The 22,036-nt window shown below is 34.2% G+C and overlaps 2 protein-coding genes and 1 long non-coding RNA gene across 3 annotated transcripts; 2 read left to right on the top strand and 1 right to left on the bottom strand.

Annotated features, from left to right (window-relative positions):
* Window positions 1-6,935: 6,935 nt before the first annotated feature.
* On the top strand, window positions 6,936-8,066 carry LOC113735502 (F-box/kelch-repeat protein At3g23880-like). Its single transcript, XM_027262503.1, has one exon. The coding sequence runs from the start codon at window positions 6,936-6,938 to the stop codon at window positions 8,064-8,066; it is 1,131 nt and encodes a 376-aa protein (XP_027118304.1).
* A 4,565-nt stretch (window positions 8,067-12,631) lies between these two features.
* LOC140037614 (uncharacterized) lies at window positions 12,632-13,854 on the top strand. The gene is made up of 2 exons (XR_011841548.1): window positions 12,632-13,228; window positions 13,330-13,854. It is a non-coding gene; the product is annotated as an uncharacterized lncRNA (long non-coding RNA).
* Window positions 13,855-15,995: 2,141 nt separating this feature from the next.
* On the bottom strand, window positions 15,996-16,886 carry LOC113734780 (protein BOBBER 1-like). Its single transcript, XM_027261453.2, has one exon. The coding sequence runs from the start codon at window positions 16,802-16,804 to the stop codon at window positions 16,112-16,114; it is 693 nt and encodes a 230-aa protein (XP_027117254.1). The 5' UTR covers window positions 16,805-16,886; the 3' UTR covers window positions 15,996-16,111.
* Window positions 16,887-22,036: the final 5,150 nt, after the last annotated feature.

The raw sequence follows: 22,036 nt of genomic DNA, 5'->3' as shown, positions 1-22,036 counted from the left end.
ACTTTTCTTTTGGTTGGTAGTAGTTCCTTTCCCCTGCGTATGTCAGGAAGAATGGGTAACAAGCAATCACCTTTTGTAGCCTCGTTTTCCTTTCCTGAAGCGAATTGCATTTTCCCAGTTTCTGTGATAATGGCCGCGTTCCTTGCTGCAATTTTTCATGGGTTTAGTTCATCAATTATGAACTAATTCCCTTTGTCTAGTCAAGGGACAACGGATGCTTTGGGTCGCCTAAAACTGTGAGATCGATTTAATTTTATCTTTTTCTTTTATTTATTGGTATTTGCATATTCTCTGGTTGCAGTGCTTATGGTTATTTAATTAATTGATTGTCTTGGATCCGGATAATTAGTTAATTTGATAACCTATTGTCAATTGGGACGTTAAATCCGTAATTGTTTAATTGTCTCAAAATAGTGACAACTGGCATGATTAGATTTGTGTCAGGAGGATACGCGGGCTAATCTAAAATAACCCTGGTAGTGCGTTATTTGATTAGAATGGGGCTCCTCTAATACGTAAGGCAATTGGGGAATTAAATTCTATGGGCGTACCTAGGATTATTTCTCAATTAGAGCAGTGATTAACGGGCGTACCTTAATCATCGACACAGTAAGGAGGGGTTGATTGTCATCGCTTGTTTGGCAGTTATAACCTATTTATTAGTAAATAATTGGAATTGCCTCTGCTTATCGATGATCAATTAGGTGAACCATTGCTGAAGTTATTTCTTGGCTAGATCCTTAATTATCACTCATTAGATTTTAGTAAATTGTTATTTAATTTCTAGTTGGCTATTTTATTTTTATTATTTTACTTTTAGTTGATTTGTTTAAATTGTCACTCCTGATATAAAACACCCCCTTATCACTGTGAATTTGGAAAGGAACAATTACCCCCAGTCCCTGTGGATTCGACCCTGCTTACTGCTATCTACAGAAATTACTTTTAGTTTGAGCAGGTTTTATTATTGCACAGGTTTCGACAACCTGTCAAAATTGCAAAAAGATGAGAAAAATTGATGCTTTAGACCCAACTAGCAGCTGTCAAGACGTCCTAATTGTCACCAGAAAAGGAGCTAAAAAGTTAGCATCAAGTTGTGCAAATTGCGCAACTTGGAGATTTTTTCCGTCCAAGTATACGATGCGGTATCCGAAACGAATTTCACTATCCAGCGCTGTATACTGCTAAGCACTCCTCTTCGAAAAACTCACTAACGAGTATCTGGTGCGATTATCCGACTTGACTCCTTCTATCTGGCGTCGTATATTTCCTCTGAGACCAGATATCTGACACCGTATATCTTGTCTTCCTGTCACAACGAATTTAGCAATTTTTCATACTTTGCTTACTACATCAACTAGTTATCACCTAATCATCAAAATAGTCATTCTCAACATCATTTTAATCCCAATTCCATCACAATCCATCCAAAATATGTACAAAATATTAGGCAAAATATATACTTGTTATTAAGCACGAAGGTGGATCTTCTGCCTTAGATAATTGATGTTCATATGGACTTTTCTTTTTGGTAACTATGTCTATGTTTTCCGTTCCTCCCCAAATTAAAAGCCTTTCTTATATGGCTCATATATATCGTACAGATTTTTCGGGTGACATTCTTTAATCTAATAGTATTCTCTACTCGAAATTGAAGGGAAATTGTTCACAATCTTGGCAGAATGTGCTGACTTTTTGGTATGGTTTATTTACTGGGATTTGATATGTTGAAGTCGTTATTTTTCTCCTACTCGAAGATATCGGGGTAATTTTGAAGAAAATTTTTACACAACGAAATTCTTGAAAAAAAAATTTCCGTCTAAGACAATTAAATTACAAAAGAGGATATCTCGGGTGACTTTTTGGTATGGATCATGTACTAGGATTTGTTATGTTGAAGTCATTTTTTTTTCCCGCTCGAGGATATCTGGGGTGGCTGTTGAAGTAATTTCTTTTTTACATCTAATACAATTAAATTTCAAAAGAGGTCAAGTTTTCAATAGAATTATGTTTATAAAAGGTCAAATTTAGGGCTATTTTCAAAACATCATACAATTCTTTGGTCAAAGGATTGTGACTGTAATATTTTAATTCTCAGGGGGTGTGGTTGTAGTTTAGCCAAAACAAAAGGAAGACAAATGTAATTTACCCAAAATTTTTTAACTTTTTTTTTTCAAAACGATAACATTTTATTGATAATATATGGGTTTACATTTTATTGAAATAGTACGTGTAGAGCAGTGAGTCAAATTGTAAGTTTCCATCCGACCAATTAACATTTTGTTGCCGTCTGATAAAAAAAAAAGTAACATTTTGTTCTCAAAAAGTAGAATTAAGAGTTATCATAGAAGCAGGTCCACTCAGTTCAGTAGTGCTCTAATAGCACTAACAATTTTTTATAAAAAATCCAAAGTTTTTTGTATAAAAAAATCATATCAAAAAAAGAAAGTAATAACTTTTATGGATTTAAACCTGAATACGTTTTAGGTGTCTATATACTTTGAAAAGTGAAATAGTTAAATAAATCATTTAATCAAGAATGCCCAATGTGTCCCAAAAATCATCGTTTGTGAATAAGCAAGTACGTAGCTGGGGAGGGAAGGGCAGCCGTCCCCCTAAAATTTTAAAGAAACCTACTTTTGACTTATGTATTTAAAAAAAATACTGAATAAAATTCCACCTATCTTTCTCTCCCCCAACGTGATTATTTATAATTAACCATATTTAACACTCCTATTTATAACTTTTCCATAATATACCAACCTCTACTCTCCTAATCGTCTCCTAGTTTTTAAATTAAACTATCAATTGAAATAGAAGTAGATTACAAAAAGGAAAATATAATCAACATAAAAAGGTCAAATTGTCATTGTAACTTCAAATGTTATTGTATTAAAGATTCTTGTTCTCAACCAAACAACTCCAGATTCCATTACCTCTAAAGCAAGTTCTAAAGCTATTTTTTCTTTAGAAATTCTATCTATTATATTATTGATCTTTAGGTTTTAATATTTAATCAATTATTTTCTAATTGATTATTTTTTCTTAACATTCAACTTTGACAGAATTTGTATTTGTGATTCTTTTACTATATTATTTTGGAAACTGCCTAGAACGAGAATTAGTACTTGATACTAGAGGTGGCAAAATAGGCGAGATGGGCGGGATTTGCTTGGGTTTAAGATGAAACCGAGTCATATGGGTTTGGACCCAACCTTACCCATATGTGTTTTGGGACTAACTTGGGCGGGATCACTTTGGGATGGGTTTAGATTGATCCTGCCCAATATCCAAATCTATTTTCTATATATATTTTTTTCTTTAATTCATTTTTTATTTTTTGTATAACTTTAATATTTTTTATTTATTAAATTTCTTTTAGTTTTATTAAATAAACATGCAAGAGCTTTATACTCAAGATTCCCACCAAAAATTGGATTAACAAATAAAGAAAAAGATAGATATAATACAGCCATATTCCAACATATATCAAGATGGCCAAGACACTTAAGGTGTTGAATATTTATCCTCATCATTGTCCAAGGATGACAGGTTTAAACTAACTGAAATGTTGGAAATTCTTGTGGATAATGACTAGGAAGACTGCTAGATTATATTCGCTGGTTGACGGGTATTTTACATACGTGCAAGTTAAAAAACCGAATTACACCCGTTCACTGCAAGTATACAGGTCAACTAGTAGTTTAGGGTATATATCGGGTCGATCCCACAAGGAAGAGTGAACAATTACCGGTATTACTAAAGCTTCTCTATTATTTAGACTATCAATGAATTATAAGAAATTTAACCTACTGAAATTATACAAAATAACAAATAAAAGCTCCTTAGGTTGTGGTATCCCTAACTACTCATGCAAGTGCTATATTTGGATCATTGAATACTACATCTAGGCTAGTTATGGTGTAATTTCCTTAAACATGTGAAACCTACTTTCGTAGTGAATCAACTATACTCATAACTAATCCATACCTATTTTCATGGTTATGAAATTAGCTACAAGTTCATTTCTTCAATGAAATTACATGAAATGAATCACTAAAAACCACATAAGTGCACCTCTACTTTCGTGAGTGTACTCCCTATATTTAGCACTTCTTGAACTAGTGTTAAATCTCAATTTTCATTGCAGAAACAACACCTTAGATAATCACAATCAATGGTACCAGATTAATCATGATTTCAAGAGCCAAAGTGCTAAATAACTTGCTCAAATACTAGTAATCAAATAACCAAATAATAAACACTAACAATTATAGAAAGTTCAACCAAACCCAAGGTATAAACTTTAAAAACACATATTACACACAAAATCCAGAACTTGTATATTAACTAAACTTGGAATCAAGTACAAAAGATAAAGAGTTTGGAAGGAATACAACCCTTGTCACATGAGCTTTCTTCCTTGCCTTCTTCATCCTCCATCTTCATCCTAATCTAGATAATAAACAAGAATGGATGAACTATACTACTCTATACTAAGCTAAACTAACACTAAGAGAATGGAAAAACTACATTTCTGCTCTTCCAAGCTTCTCCCGTATCTCTCTCTATTTTTCTGCTATGGACTCTATCCCCTTCTATTGCAATCTTGGCTATTTTATGATGAAAGATAGTCAAGAAATGAAGCCTCCACCTTCCTTTTACAGCTGGAGATGTTTCTCACATGTCTAGCATCCCATGTGAGTTGGTGGAGGTGAAATTGAGTTTTCCGCGTAAAAAGCAGACCTCTCTGACCACAATCCGGCCAGAAATCCGGCCAGAAATCCGGCCAAATTCCGGCCGGATTGCTACAGTGACCATTTGGTCACTTCTGGTTCAATTTCCAGCTCTGCTCCGATTTTGACTCAACTTCAACTGAACTTTTTTTGATGATAAAAGCTGATTTAGCTCTTGACCAAAACATAAAACTTGTAGCCCTTTGAGTTAGCTTTCCAATGCATCAAGAATCACCTCATTTGGATCTGTGTAGGCTGAGAAATGACCGAAATACCCTTACCTGCTCATTGCCCTGTTCCAGTTTCGACCAGTAGAAATTTGCTATTGTAATTCGGCATTTTGACCTGGAAAACCTTCAAACTGGATTTAGATGTCTTCACCAAAGTTGTAGATCTATCTCTTATCTTCAAATTGGTTCAAGAATCATCTTAATCCGATCACTGTAGCTCAAGTTATAGCCGAAATACGAAAATGTGTCAAAACTGTCAAAATACACAAAATCCAAGTAAAAAGTGATAAAAACCTCATTTAACCACTTAAAAGCATTTTTCACCAATTATAGCCAAAATGATTCATATTCTTCCAATAATATAACTAAAGTGACTAAAAATAATATAAAATATCATACAATTATTACGTAAATTAGTCACTTATCACTGGTATGACTATAAAAATTGAATCTAAGACTCCGTTTGGATTGGCTATATTTTCAAAAAACAAAATTTTCAAATACAATGTTACAGTAATATACAATAACTCAAAAAATATCTCATCCATATTAGTATATCAAATATTTCAAAAAAAATTTATAGTAAAAATTTTTCATATACACTGCGACAATAAAATATTTCAAAAACACCCCAAAAAATAATTAATTCAAACCGAGCCCTTACTATTTGAGCTCAATGGGTACCCAAGTATTTTTCAAAATTTTCCATCAATTAATGGGTACAATTGGGATTTGTTCCATTTTAAATCCAATATCAAATTCCAGTACCCATTCCGCCCAAAGTCCCTATGAGCATGGGTAACCCATTGGGACTTGGGACAAATTGCTATCTCTACTTGATACCTATCATTCAGAGTGGTCCTCCTCCTAGTCAAAAATGACCAAAAAAAAAATTTATTTTCCCGTGAAAGTTTATGCGATTCAAGGGGTTGGTACTCATTTGATAACTTTTTAAGCAAACCTACTCCTTTGATTTAGGCCTGTCAATCGGGCCTAATGAGTCGGGCTTTGATGAGTTCAAGCTCAGCTCATTTAATTTGAAACATTTTCGGGCTTCGGGCTATGAGTTTCGGATTCGTAAATGTGAAACTCATATTCAACTCACATAATATTCGGATTGTGAGCCTTAATCGGGTTTAGCCCAAGCTCACTTATTACTCCTTATTTTTCTTAATATAATTACTATAACTATTAAGTTGTAAAACTAAGTTAACATTTACAAGACTATAATATTAAAACTAAACATGAACAAATAATAGTTCTTAAAAAGTATATAAACCAAAAAATTTTTCAACAATATTTATATTTAATCCATTTAAAATGCATGAAAAATAGTAATAAAACATGCGATCATAAACCAATACATCTTTAAAAGTTGAAACTTTTTTTATAATCTTGTGATTTAAATCCAAATATGCTTGATGATTTTTGTGTTTGTAGACCAAAAAAAAATCAACCAATAATATGCCAATACAAAATTTTACTCAACCAATAAGAAAAATTAGAGATTTAGTTATGCATTACTAATATTGGCTCTCAAGAAATCTCATGAAAGAATCTTTAGATGTATCTTTGTGTTTTGTAATTTATATATATATTTAGTATTTAGTAAAAATATATTTGGATATATAAATATACATAATATCAAAATATAAATATTATATATATAGGTAATTAAAGGGCCGGGCCTATATCGGGTTTGAGCCTAATAAGGCCCAAGCTCGGCTCACATTTAATTCGGGCCTAATTTTTAGGTTCAAACTCAGACCGGCTCACTAAATGATCGGGCTCATCGGGTTTTCTGTCGGGCCGAACGAGCCGAGCTCAGGCTGGCCCAGCCCCATTGACAATCCTACTTTGATTAGTATACTTTAGGGCACAAAAATAAAAAGCCCAATATAACTAAACCTATCGTCTTCAGACTTCATAGTGAAGAAGAAACACATAACAGCAAAAAAAAAAAAAAAAAATGCATGATCTTCCGCTAGAGCTACACGAGCAAATTCTCCTCAGGCTTGACGTGAAAGCTCTCTTGAGATTCAAGTGCGTCTGCAGTTGCTGGAATGATCTAATCTCCAGTTCTCGTTTTGCGGAGCGACAACTAGAGCTATCAATAGCCGACCACGAGGAAAAGCATCATCGGATTCTGCAAACGTTTCCGCTGGCCACCGTCGAAATTAATGAATGTGGTGGCCATAGAATAAGTAAACGGATTCCTCTTCCTCCTCAATTTTCATCCCATTACTTAAGGATCTTGGGTTCTTGCGATGGCTTAATATGCTTACTGAGTTTTTCTGCACCCTCACTTTTTTTTAATAGCAAGGATATTTTGATATGGAATCCTTCTACGAAAGAATTATTGACTATACCTAGCCCTTTTGGTCTTGTTGATCCTGAATTCTGTTGGTTCGGCCGCGATAGCAATATTATTGGTGCCTACAAACTTGTTATAGGCCTTCGCACCCAAATATATTCTTCAGAGGACCTTCCTATAATCCGTATACTGTACTCATGTGGAGGTGGAATTTACAAATGGAGAGGGATTGAAACAAAATTTGGGAGTGAAATAAGATCTTTTTCCGATTCAAGGGGTACCCATCTGAATGAAATTGTTCATTGGCCATCATCTAGTTCCTGGTTTAGTCATGTTGTGGTTACGTTTGATTTGTCACAGGAAAAGTTTGGGACAATACCGGTGCCCAACATGTTACATCGAAATAATGGCTTCACAATCGGGGTTTTTGAGAAATGCCTATGTGCAATTTTTTATTTTAGGCCCCATAAAAGATGCTGGTGGGATAGATTTGAGGTATGGATGATGAAAGAATATGGGGTGAAAGAATCTTGGACAATGTCGATGACATTAGAGGGATTGGAAGCTTTTTCAATTAGGCCACTAGCGTTTTTGAAGAATGGAGACCTAATCGCGGATGTTGATGACAACACGCACGTCAAAACATATGTAAGGTATAGTTTTAAAGGGAAGGCTGCTGAAGTTCTTAAAAAACACAATGGCGAAAACTCAGATGCAGTCACATATGTGGAGAGCTTGATTTCACCTAAAGCACAAGTCATATGCGGAGAGCTCGGTTTCACCTAAAGCGCAAGTGTTCAACTAGCCAGGAATGAATGCCGTAAGTTGGATCATGGAGAGCGCATCAACTTGCATAATAGGCAACCTCATACCTTATTTGATAATATTTCACTGGTTTAGACTTTCAAATTGTTGTTTTGGTTCTTCAATTACACTTCAGTTTTTTCACCCTTTTGATGAAGCAGCTGTCCTTAAACACTTTAGAGTCATAAGTTTGTTTGGATAGGAGTTTATTTGGATGATTTATTTGAGATAATTACTGTAGTACTTTTTGTGATATGATGTATGTGAAATAAAAAGATGATTAGGAAGATAAAAAGGTGGTTGAAATTTGTAAAGTAAATTATTTTATCTGAAATCAAGTCAATCCAAACAAACCTACTCTTTTCAAATCCTTCGGAAATGCAGCCGAAATACTATTTAGTTTTCTGCTAATCTTTCTGATTATCTTTCCCTCTTAGTCCCCATATTTAAGTTGTAGTTATATATGATTGATAAGTTTTCCACAACCTATATGGTAATATTCAACCGACTCATAATATTATCTGTATACAGCTAAATTTGAGAAGAAGCTTTTGCGCACAATTAATTATGAAGAAAATGCATTTTTTCTTAATAACACTAGTAGATCCTAATTAGTTCTTGAAACTTTTGATACAAAAGAATTTTATTGACTCTCATGGTCTCATTATTTTTCCTTCACAAAGCAGCATGAAAACAGAAGAACACTTCTCCTATATAATGGCCCTTTCTTGCTATGGTTTAATATTCTTATGCGAATGTATCAGGTAATAATGGAAATACACTCCAATGGAATCAAGAAAAATACTTGCTTTAAATCCATTCCTTTAATTTTAACTTGGTACCGAATTCTATCGGTTTGGTTGCCATGGCACCCTCCAATTTACCAACTTGTAGTAGCCAGTAGGCCTTTCTATATATATGCATCTATGTCTCTAGTTCATCGGAGTTTTGTATGATTGGAGAAGTACTCATAACCCTGTGAACATAATGGAAGCAGTTGAAAGGAGGGCTACATTTCTGGTCGAAGTGTTCGTTGGCCAACATCTGAAGAACAATGCTGCAATATAAATGGTACATATGTTATAGCATAATTTTTCAACGGGGATAATTGGAATACTCCTGCACCTAATGCTTCATGAGTTTCCGAGGGTGCCTTTGAGGTATGGATCACAAAAGAATATGGAATGGGACTTGGAGAATCCTAGGCTTATAAGTTGACAAAATTAGAAGAGTTTCATGCCAATGTTTAAACTTAGAGAACTGATGGTGAATTTTCTTTACTTTTCTTTTTCCCAGTTGATGTTGGATGTTGACAGCATTAGCAAGGTTCAATTTCGGCAGGAAGACACAAAAGTTGTCTAAACTCACGATGATTGTCAAATGTTTGATCCATTGCTAATGCTGAGAGCTTTTGCTCACCAACAAATAGTATAGATTAGTTATTTCCATGCCATAATGATGATCAAAGTGGATGTAGGAACTAATTTAGCTAAGGCAGGCCTAATGACATTTTTGTTATGATCACTATCTTGCGGACAATTAAGATTCTACCAGAGTTTGGTACACTTCACAGCAAATTCTGTTTCACCAGTTTATGTGACATGCTCCAGAAATTCTACCAGGTTTTCTGTTTTTCCAAATCATCTTTTCTCTCCTAATCTGAAATTTACACTGCAATATATGTTTTTGCCACACTTGAGGCAAAAATCAAGAAAGCACAAGAAATACATCTTTATGACTACTTGGATCAACAATCAACTATCACCTCTAGATGCATACTATTGAGGCCGCAGGGGTATTTGAAGAAAGGAGAATTAATTTTGGATGTTGATGGAAGAACGTTGGTAAGGTATGATTCAGATGTGCGGAAAGCAAAGATAACTCAAACTCATAGCAATAATGAAAAGTCTGGTGCGATTACACATGTGGAGAGCCTGATTTCACCAAGAAATAGCAGACAAGAAGCATCCAGGCCACAAGACAATGGAAAATTACCTGTAAAGTAGGCGATGCGAAATGTCACTCTTTTCCAGTTGTGATGTTCTTATATATTTCGTATTAGTTTGGCTTTTATTAGAAGTTGTTATTATGGTTCTTCGGGGATACTTTATTCAAAAACTCTTTTTCTTGGAAGTGATACCTCTAGAACTCTAGAAAACTTGAGCAAATTCGACCATTTACTGAGACTTGTACTGCCATGATGTACTGATTCCTTCGCTTTTATTTGCCGATGGAACCTTGGTCTAATAGATAAGAATAAGGTTTAGGGTCTAGAAATTAGGAATTTTGGGTTCTATTTTCGGTGCTCCCTCCACATTTCTTAAATCTTACCTCTTTCCTACTAGAAAAAAAATTTTCTAATTTTTTTTAGAAAAAGCTTTCTTTATAAATCGCCGAGTTTCTATTTGTTCCTCACCTTTTTTCAAAATTTTTTTCCTCGCTTTTAATTACGTCCAATGCAAAGCTTGTTGTGTGTTGTAGATTCTTTATGCATATCGTCTTGTCGTCCCTCTTGATTTCTTTAACCTTCTTAATGTCAACTGGCCTACCAAAGCAGTGCTCAAACATACTCTTGATAATATTAATTGTGCTTCAAGGATGCTCTACATTAAAGTTACTCTCTTGGATCAATTGTTGGATACATCAAAGGTGGAGGGAAAACCACATGTGCACGCAAAATTAATGAAAAAAAGTACTTTGTATGCACGTATGGTTTTCGCTCCGTAGTACCGTCACACAACTCATCCATGGTAAGAATGGATTCCCTGGACCAATGATTGATTATATTTACACCAAATTCCATAATTATACTACTTTTTCATTTAATCTGATGGAGTCATTGAACACTGTTGGCCACCAATGACTTAAAGTCTTGATAGAATAGAAAGTTAAGGATTCAAACCTTACCTCCAATCGCTTTATCACAATGTGGGTTCCCCAAATTCATATGAATGTATAAGACATGTTTGATTCGATGATGTTTCAATTTCTGACAGTTCCTTCTTTAACTTAATTGGATCTTCCCATAGAATAGGTTAGAGTAGGAGTAGGAATAGAAGTAGCATAGATGGCAACAAATGACAATTGACAGAAAAAAAAAAGGATTAAGTCATTGATTGAATAAATGGAGAGGATGGTTGATTCAAGATGGGCGCTTTTCAAAGATGCCAAACTACTGGTGTTGGAAAAAGATCTAGTTTACTGAGCCTTGCTAAAAGGACTAAATCAACTAATGAAAGAGTTTGAGGGCATAACCCATAGTGGTTAAAGAATAATCTCGAAAACCTAAATAATTGATTTTCCCCATCTTGAATAAAATAGGTTGACACAATTTTTTCCTGAAAAAATAAATTCAAAATTTTAGGAAGAAAACTAACATTTTAGGCACATATCCACCCAAAAAGAATAAAAGAAAAAAAAAAAAGCATGTCTGGCCGTATAACTAACACAACACTAAACACAAGCAGAGATTAGTTGTGAAATGATTTTCCAGATACGAACCCCATATCAAAAATTATTTTCAGGGGATTTTTTTAGAGTTATAAAATATTTTAATCGATTTGGACATAAAAATTTTGGGTCTGAAATGATAGAATTATTTATTCAAAATGGGGTAAAACCACAAAGTTATATTTATCTTTACGGCAAAAATTAATAGAATAATCACTTTAAAGAATTAAGTGGGTTATTTTGTACAAAAAAATATATATGCCAAAGATATCTAAATTTGAGGAGCAGAATAATCTTTGAGCAAACGAATTAGAGCTTGAATTAACACTTGAAGTTAGACTTTGAGGCTTGAGCATGAGTATTCACAAGAAGACCAGCTGGAACTGTCACTTGATCATTTTCTCAATCTTTGAATAGTTTGAACAGCAACCGGATTCACATTAACAAGTTCCCAAATAACTCCCAGTCACACTCGAATATTGAATATAATTCCATTTAAACCCAATGAGATCGCAGCCGTAATTTTCCTTGTAGCTACGGACAGATCTCAACCACATGGTAGCTTTCAAGTAGACGGGTTATTACCCCCAAAAACGAGGCTAGCTTCCGAAAGTCCCTTCTATGGTAAAACAAACTTAGCTTCGTTTATCTTCCCTTTCCCACCACTCTCATATCTTCTCCTAATACAGCTCTCTTTAAGCAATCCCAAGCCTGTTATTCCTCTTCCTTTTACTGGTACGACACGATAACACGATTGGAGCACGATTCAAAATTAATAGATATCAGTACAGTCCAAACTTCGGTAGATCATTATTGGATTAACTTGTTAGTGACGCGAATGTAAGTGGGTTGGGTTGCATCAACCCATAAGTTGACACGCTAACCTGATAAAGTGCCTCTTTTATGATATTAATTAAACAGTACTACAAAGACCATTTTAAATATTTAATAAAAACTAAGAACTATCAAATTTGGTTAATTTGAAGGTTTCTATTGGAAGTTTTAAAACTCACAAGTTTTAGATCTTATCAAATATGAATCTATTTGATCGTGTTTCTAATACAGTGATTGGATCACATTTTCGAAAGAGTTTTTGGGAAAAAAGTTATTGTGTAGAATAACTATTCACAAAAAATGGAGAAATTTTCAACAAAGAATCGCAATCCAAACAAGACCAACTTTGTAACTTATATTATACTTGGAAAACTTGATCACAAAAATTCCCAAAATCAACTCAACGGCGGACCTTAAAGTCACCTTTTCCTTCCAGACCCAAAAATCACTCCACTGATGAGGAGAAAGAGGGACTTGCGGCATGGCATATTCCTCTGGACATATGTGAGAGAATTCTCCTCAGGCTTGATGTTAAGAACATCCTGAGGTTCAAGTGCGTCTGCCGCAGCTGGTGTGACCTGATCTCCAACCCTAGTTTCGCCTTTCGGCAGCTGGAGCTATCAAAAGCCGACCCTGAAAAATCCCATCTCCGGATTCTCCGAACAAACCGACTAGCCACCATCGATTACAATGCTTTTTGTGATTATAAGGCATTTTTTGATTACAATTCTTTTTGGGGTGAAAATGAATGCAGATGGAATAGAATATCAACTACACAAGTTCCGGGTGACCCGCAATAGCATCCGAGAATTGTGGGTTCCTGCGATGGCTTAGTTTGCTTATTACGTTATGATTACAAGGTAAGACATCGTATGCTTATATGGAATCCTTGCTCTAGGGAGTTCCTGAATGTGGATGCACCTCCTTGTATAATTGATTTCTATTGGTTTGGCTGCAACAGCTTCACTACAAAAAATGGTACTTACAATCTAGTAGTATGATCAAGTTCTGGAGAATTGCATGTATTGAAAGCTGATGGAGGTTTATACAACGAGAGATCGGGTACATTTTCAGTGCACGGATGGATGGTCTTGGAAGCTAGAGATACCTTCCTTAATGGTATCGTCCATTGGCCAGCTTATGAAAAACCTAGGCATGTTGTGGCTTGGTACGATTTGTCAGCTGCTGAGGTTGGGAAGATCGAATTTCCAGTCGAAATACCAGATTATCGTCAACGATCCTTTACATTGGGAGTTTTTGACGGATGGTTTCTTTGAAAGTTTTGATATTGGTTTGGATTGGATAATACATGAAGTTGTAGTTCTGGTTCCAGTGGGCTTAGTAACAGGGAAGGTAACACCTAAAGTGTAACAGATGATTCAAATCGTTTTTATATCCCCTGTCAAGCTTAATACTGGTTAATCTTTTTATTCTGTTAAAGAATGCTGTCTAAATTTTACTTCAATTAATTAGCCGTTTATCTCAACTTTTTCTCTCTAGCTCGAAGTTTTTTTTCAATGGTGTGATTGTGTTCTTTCTCGAATTTGTCTAGTATGATTAATCTCCTTGTGTATGTCAACCTGTACCCAAACACCAAATACTCACACCTGAAAAAAGACCTCAAGGACTTTGATTCTATACATATTGAAGTTAACTTTGATTGTATAGATATTGAAGTTGCCTTTACCCTTTTGCTCCATGAATATATCAAACTTTTTGTAGTGTTCTTTCTATATATCTGTCATTTGTTAAAGTTAAGTTGGTCGCTAGCTTTCCTAGTTAGTAGTGGTGCTTTTTGTGGATTTAGGAATTTTCTCGAGTGCCATACAAATTTTAATTTCGTGGGGAGTGTAGCAAAAATTCTCCCACTGCCTGTAGTCTTTCTCCTCCTTTGGCAAAAGGAGACACCAAATTGCAAAACATCCATATTTGCAGTTTCTTGCATTTAGGTTTTATATGTGGTTAATTAGAAACAGTGAATTTGATTAATTTGTACACGTGCAAAGGTTAATCCTTGCATCCCAAGTTCTTCATGAAAAAGACAGTGCAACTGAATGGATCTTGATGGTTTCATGTAGACAAATTTCCCATCCGGTAGAAGGTGAGTAGTTTTTGAGTTCGTGAGATTGGAAGCAAATTTGTATCTGTAATTTGTGGTCTTTTTTTGCCACTTTTCTTAAATGATACATGGCTCGCATTTTTTTTTTCCATACAAATTACAGTCAAGGGCAAAGCATGAACTTTCAAAGTAACCAAAAATTTATAAAAGAAAAAAAAAAAAGAACTAATAGAAAAACCAAAGCTTATGTAACAGAAGAGATCTCCTGTCACTAATTTGCTTTGCAACCAGGTACCTTAAAGTTCTCAAGGAAGCTGATAATAACCATTCAAGATCAACTTTCCATTGTCAAACCTATAACATGGGAGGCTTCTTTGTATGATCAATTCAAAGTCAATTTTGATGGAGCAGTCTCACATGCGAAGGGTGTCTACGGTGTTTGGAGTAGTCAATTTTGATGGAGCAATCTCACATGCAATTGTGATTCAAAACCATGCAGGTACACTTGTGATTGGACTATAACAGAAGTAGTCACTGCAAGAGATGCTTTCACTTTAGCAAAGACCTTGATGATTCCAAATTTTATAGGTGATGATGCATCTAGGATTGTCCAACTTATCAATCCTAAAATGATGATCTCTCTACCATTGGCACAATCATGGAGAGTTACGGATCAATGCTTTGCATGATCCTTGTTTAATTGATCCAAATTATGTTCCCGAGGAAGTCAATAATTTTATCAAAATATCTCTCTCAGTTAAATCCCTGTGAAACTCTCCTACTTTTGTTTTCATGTTGGACGATTTCCAGCAAATTTAGTAATAAAATCCAGAAAAAAAAAAAAAAAAACATGCAATTAGCTGTTGGTATTGCAGTGAAAGTTCACTGTAGCCTATTTTGTTACTACATTAACATGTACCTAAGGCTTAATTTGCAACATTTAACATCAAACTTTAGTTTTTTTATTTTTTTGGTAAATAAAGATTAGGAGAAAAGGATGCTCGATTTTACAAATTGCCTAAATTACAGAGTACATATAAAATGTAGAACCTCAACGATGCTTTAGTCTGCAAACTGACCTACTGATTAGGACTACTCCATCAAAGAACTGATTAGGACTGCTCCATCTGAGAATCTTCAGAGCCAACTTTTACTTCATGGACGTAAAAAGAAACCCCATGTAATAAATTACAGCAATATAAACCTTCAAATTGGAAAACAAAATACAATATCTAGTAGCCCATTACCAAAAAATAAAAAATAAAAAAGGTTAACCAAAAGACACATAAAATGGGATTACCAAACCAAACGAATGTAATTGCACAATTTGATATTTGCATCAAATTTTCAATTATGATCTTATCAAAGCCAACTGAAACAAAAGTTTGCCAAGGCCAAGGTAAATTAAGCAAACAACCCTATAAAAATAATAATAGCATCAAACCAAGATATACCACCACATTAATCCAACTTAAGGATTCCAAAAAAAAATTAAAATAAACAAAACAAATCAAAAGCAGTAAAAATTGCATGTAAAGAGAACAAAATCCAACCACAATAGACCAAAATTGGCAAAATTAACATAAGCATATCTGTATAATTATAGTTTAATTGATAATAAGACCCTAATTAAACTACATTAGAAATAACTGCTTAAATTTTTTTTAAAAAAAAAAACTAAATTCTATTTCTGTCGACCACCCAAAATCTTAGACCCTGAAAAATCCATATTTGGAAATTGCTCCTTAAACTTCTTCATCAGCTCCTGATTCTGAATTTCCTCGCTGGTCGGCAACCCTAGCTGTTTCTGACGCTGATCAAACATCATCTTCTCCACCGCCGATCTCGTTTCCATGTCCAAATCGGAAAGCTTGCTCGGCTCCGGCTGAACTTTCTGGGTATCGATTTCGGGCCCCCCTTTCAACAAGCTCTTCCACCAGTTGGTTTTGTCCTGCTTCGTCAGCAAAATCGAGATATCGTTATCCTCCAAACTCCAGATAGAGTCCTGGGCTTTGACAAGGCCAAAGAACTCGCCGTCGAGGATCGGAGGGGAGTTTTTCAGTCCGACTTTGATGCGGTCCTTCTTCACATCGCAGACGACGAATCGCGACTTTGTTCCCGGAGGAACGGGGACGGTAATAGTGACTTCCTGGAGAGATTGGCCCCATGTGTAGTTTTCCATGTCGAGCCCGTTGGATTTGTTTGGAGCTAGACGCTCCGGCTTGGGAGGCTCTTGGTTCTCTCCCTTTTTCTCCTCCTCCGGCTCGGGCTGGTTAACCGGAGGGGTCTGGTGGTGCTGTTGGGGCTGGTCGACCGGAGAAGTCTGCTGCTGTTGGGGTTGGTCGTCGTCGGCGTTGATGTCGGAGATAATCGCCATTGGTGAATGTCGGAGACAGGCTTTACTAGGGTTTCCCGAAGCAGTAGTAAAAGTATAATTGATTGAACGAGATAATTATAGGGGGGGGGGGGGGGGGGGGGGGGATGGAGTTGTATTTATAGATGAGTGAGAGGAAAATTGATAACATAGAGGATTTGGAAATCCAGAGAATATTCTAGAAGTCCTTTTCCTATGATAATATATGGTTTTTTAAATTCTTTCTTTCCTGAAAAATATAAAAATTGGTCGAAGATCAAAGCCTAGAATGATTGGGATTTTACATTTAAGATATTTAGAAATTTACTAAACTTACTTTTGATAATTATGATAAGACAAAGTAAGGAGGGAGAAATTATTTTCGATATAAACAATGTTTAGAATTAGAAGTTCATTTCCTTTGATTATTTGTTTTTTAAAATTTTTTTTTCTTTCTTGAAAAAATGTGGCTAAGATCACAACCTATAATAATTGGGATTTTAATTTTAAGATCTTTAGATAATCAGAAGTGCATTTCCTTTGATTATTTGGTTTTTTTTATATTTTTGCTTGAAAAAATGGCTAAGATCACGACCTATAATTGTTGGGATTTTAATTTTAAGATTTTTAGATATTTACTGGAATTACTTTTTATATTTTTGTTAAGACGAAGGAAGAAGAGAAAGATTATTTTTCATATAAATAATGTTTAGTTTTTTTTTTCTTTTTGTAAGTAGGAGGTCTTAAACCTATGACCTCCTATTTATAATTCTTCCTTCTTGCCGTCCAACTCAACCCTCCCCTATCAATAATGTTTAGTTATGTGCATTATTTGGATTAAATCCGAGAAAGTTAAACCATTAGCGTTAAGGTGGTTCAAATTACATTTGCAATTGTATTTAAAATTATGTGTTGATTGGTGAGAGAAAAAATAAAGCCTCAAACTTGACTCAACAAAAGTTTATAGAGAGGGGGGAAAAACAAAAAAAAAAATTAGGGGGAAAATTAAGCTAGTAAGGATTACATTGATGTAATAGTCATTTACGGAAAAAGAAAATCATGTCACCTGTTCATTTTAGATAATAATTGAATTTGCTTCAAAAAGCTAATAAAATGAAATTAAAGAATAATATATAATAACATGCTTTTCTAAATTAAGAGTACAAAGCTTTTGAGACACAAGTAAAAAGCATTATTAGTGAACGAATTCGAAGAAAAAGAGAAATAGGTAGGACTAAATCCATCTAAATCCACCTAAATCCACACCCCTACCATTAAGATGACAATAAATTGGCAAGTTTTTGGTCAAGTTTTTCTCCTGTAACAATTTTAGCTAATGTAATCTCAAAAAACTGTACAAAATTTTTAAAATACACACCTCAAAATACCTAAAAACACACAAAAAAAAACTCCCCTTATTTCCTTTCTTCTTCTTCCTCCCCCCCCCCCCACCTCAACCCACCACCACCACCACCACCTTTGCCCCGAGCCAACACTAGCTAGCACCTCTATCCACATCATTGCCGAACTCCTCTTTTTTTTTTTCTTTCTTTCTTTCTCTTCTTCCTCTTTCTGCTCCCTCTCTTTCCTCTGCTCCTCCTCTCTCCCCCACCACCTTTCCCCTAATTTACCACTGTAGTTTCTAACAAAACCAATTTCGCACAAGGCTAATTACATAATCAAATAATAAAAATTTCGATAAAACAATCCCAAACCAAATTTGAAATAAATTAAAATACTGTAAAAGTATTTTATCCCAAACCAGATCTAAAATAAATTAAGATACTATAAAAATAGAAAATAATGTAATATATCATTTGTCCAAATATAATAATTCCAACTTCACACAAGTTAAACAAATTCATTTAGAATTAAATGGTTAATATCTTTGGGGAAAAAAGAATAACTTAATTTAGTTAGATAAAATACTTTTATATTTAATAAATTATTTTTAATTCATAAACGCCCGGGTCAACCTTTGGGATGACGTAAATTCGACCTGTTTTTTTTTTTTTCATCGAGTTCGACCCGATTCTGACCCAAATTCATTAATTTCATATTAAGTTTATGTCGGGTTTTCAGTTCGTATCGAAAATTACTATCCCTAAATGAGTGGTGGAAAGAGAGAAAAGAGGGAGGAGGTGGCAAGGGAGAGGGAAGGAAGAGAAGAGGGGAAAGGAGAGGAGGGAGAAGGGAGGAGAAAAGAGAGAGAGAGAGAGAGAGAGAGAGAGAGAGAGAGAGAAGCCAAAAACAAACCTCCACCTGTTGCTGACACCAGTCACCGATTAAGGTTTTGGTGTCGGTGGCTAGTGGTTGGGAGAGACTAAGATCAATGGTGGGGTGAAGGAGAAGAAAATGAGAGGAAAGAAAAGGAGAAAAAGGAAGAATGAAAAAGAAAAGGAAACAAAAAAGAAAAAGAAAAAAAATTTTACACATGGGTAAAAAATATCGGCGACCATTAAATTGTTACTCGCGATCATCAAACAATTTTACGTCTCAAATTAGCCACTAAACTAACTAACCAGAACACCGTAGCCATTTCATCAATTATTGCTCTTAATCTATAAATCAATTAGAATGTGTGTCAAAATGCAAAGGCATATTTGTCCACCATGAATATTTTTTTTGTCAAAACGCAGTTCTGATTATTTTGTAAATTAAAAGTAATAGTCGACGAAATGGTCACGAGTGTGTTGATTAGTTAGTTAGTGACTAATTTGTGATGAAAAATTGTTTGGTCAAAAGTCAACACGGGCAAGTATCCTAAAAAGTTACAACACGGACTAGGATTTTTTGCCCTTTTACCCTAAAAAGTTACAAATTCTATAGTAAGTTGCGGTAAAATTTTAGACAAGCACGCAAAAAATTCATTTGTCAAATGGGGCCAAAGTCCATGGGAGTTTGATACAAACTTCTTTCAATACAAAAACTTATAGTTTTCATACAACAAGAGATGTTTAAAAAATTAATTACAAATTTTATTTAATTGAAATTGTTTGATACCGTCATCCTAATTATTGATCCGCTAATGTTTTCTAAAATTATATTTCAGTCAACTTTGATGTAAACATGCCAATAAGGTAAAAATATTTTTTTAACACAATTTTTTAAAAAAAATCTCTCATCTCCTCTTACATGATAGAAAAGGATAAAAACATTCTGTCCACCAAATAAGAGAAAAAATAAATGCCATCAAAGTGAATGAAAAAGAATGTCAAAAATTTTAAAACCATTCATAATGATGTAAATTCTAAGTGTAAATTAACATGTTTCAATTGGAACACTAGGACCCTTTGATTAGAAGGACTAGTTGATTAGATGAATGATTGAGCTGTTTGATTGATTGTAATAGTTATGGTGGTTTGGCAATTGAGCACTCTGTTAACTGGTTTTGCTGATGTGTCAAGTTAGTTAGATACTTGTATAAATAAGCAAGGCAGGAGTAGAAAAGCTAGCATGATCATCAATCAACTACATTTGCTTTCCTATCTGTAGTTCCCATATCAATCCAATACACTGCCCATTTTCTTCAAAAGGTGTTCATTCATCTTTCTGGAAAAAGGGTTAGGACTTCAATTGCTTTACAGCATTATAGCACTATCTATTTTCACCAAGAAAAAAAAAAGGATTAGTTTTTTATTGCAAAAGTTTCTTCCAAACCCCATAAATGTTATAGGTTTTGCTGGTCAACTTGTTTATAAGGGTGTGGATTTAGATTAGGGTTGGGACTTCAATTACTTTATTGCATCATAGCACCATTTATTTTCACAAAAAAACTAATTTTTTTATTGAAAAATTTTATACCAAACCCCATAAATGTTATGTGATTTTTGGTCAACTTGGTTACAAGGGTGTGAATTTAGATTGTGAATGTATGGATTTAGCCACAATCAAGAAAAATTAAGCAGCACATAAAAGTGTTGCCAGCCAACAATTCCTCATTTGTGAAAAAACAGAAAGAGTCTTGCTAGTCTGTTGGACCATCAACTTTAGTAGTATTTCATATATTAAGTTGGCAATAAAATGCTGAAACTGACCTGCTTAAATTTCTAAAACAAATTCTTGCTTTTTCATGTATAAGTTGGTACTATAATAGCTTTCTTTATCTTATTATGGCAAAAAAATGATTGGGTGCCAATATTGTCATTTTAGTTTGTGAATCAAGTTTCTTTCCCTTCTACTGCAATATCTTTTAGGAAAATTAAAAGGATTAAATGTGGTATTGACTATTGGAGTACTACACAACTTTCATTATAGTTCAACTTTTATTATGATGAATTTAGGATGTAGCAATACACCTGCAGATTAATCAACTGGTTGCTTATTATAGTTACAATATGTAATATTGCTCATTACATGAGTGTAATAAGCAATTTCAATTACTTGTTTATAAAACCTTTTGCTTTTACTATTGCTTGTATAGCTTGAGTTGTAAATAGATAGCCATCAAAAAAGAAAATGGATTCTCTATGTTTTGGTATTACTTTGTCTGTGATACTCCCTAGCACTAAGTCCCCTTGGATTGAAGATTATTTGAAAAAAAATTAAAATAAATTTATCACGCGATACAATTGCAATTTGCACAAATAAAAAAGGTGACTAAAAAAATATTTTTTTGATGCAACAAAAATTTTCCGACTAACTATCAACAAAAGTTCTTCTAGCCTCTCAATATTTACCCTACTTTATAGAATGTGGTAGGAGTTTTAAACTCTTAATGACTGTTATGAACCTTAATAGTTTTGTTTTTCGTACGAACCCTAATATTTATATTCTTCCCCAAGCAATCAAAATAGAAAAAAAAAGAATTAGGGGACCACATAATTATCCTATAATCACAACCTTTTTCCCAATTAATCGAGCTATTATTAATTCTGTCTGACATGTTCCCAGCATGATGGATTATTTATTTCAGATAAGCATCCATTTTGATTAATCAGAAGAAATTCAAGGAGATATTTTTTTTTTCTTTTCTATCCTTATAAACCAAAGGAAACTGTATTGTGTCCAGCTCGTTGTGCCATGCCAACACTAATAATTGCTGCTTAAGACTGCATTTTGGACCCAAAACACATTAATTATCAAGTTTATTCAATTCTATTAAGAAAAAAAGGGTTTTTTCAACTGAAAAGACATATACTATTTTGGCTAATTTTGTTTAAAGAAGAAGTTAGCTGACTTTTCTTGAGATTAACTGCATAAGCCTCCCAATGGCTGAAGAAGTTTTTACAGTTTAATCATGCCCAGTAATTCAAC

The sequence above is a fragment of the Coffea arabica genome, chromosome 3c (genome assembly GCF_036785885.1).
Source record: "Coffea arabica cultivar ET-39 chromosome 3c, Coffea Arabica ET-39 HiFi, whole genome shotgun sequence".
Taxonomy (NCBI): domain Eukaryota; kingdom Viridiplantae; phylum Streptophyta; class Magnoliopsida; order Gentianales; family Rubiaceae; genus Coffea; species Coffea arabica.
This window is presented reverse-complemented; position numbering and strand designations above follow the sequence as displayed.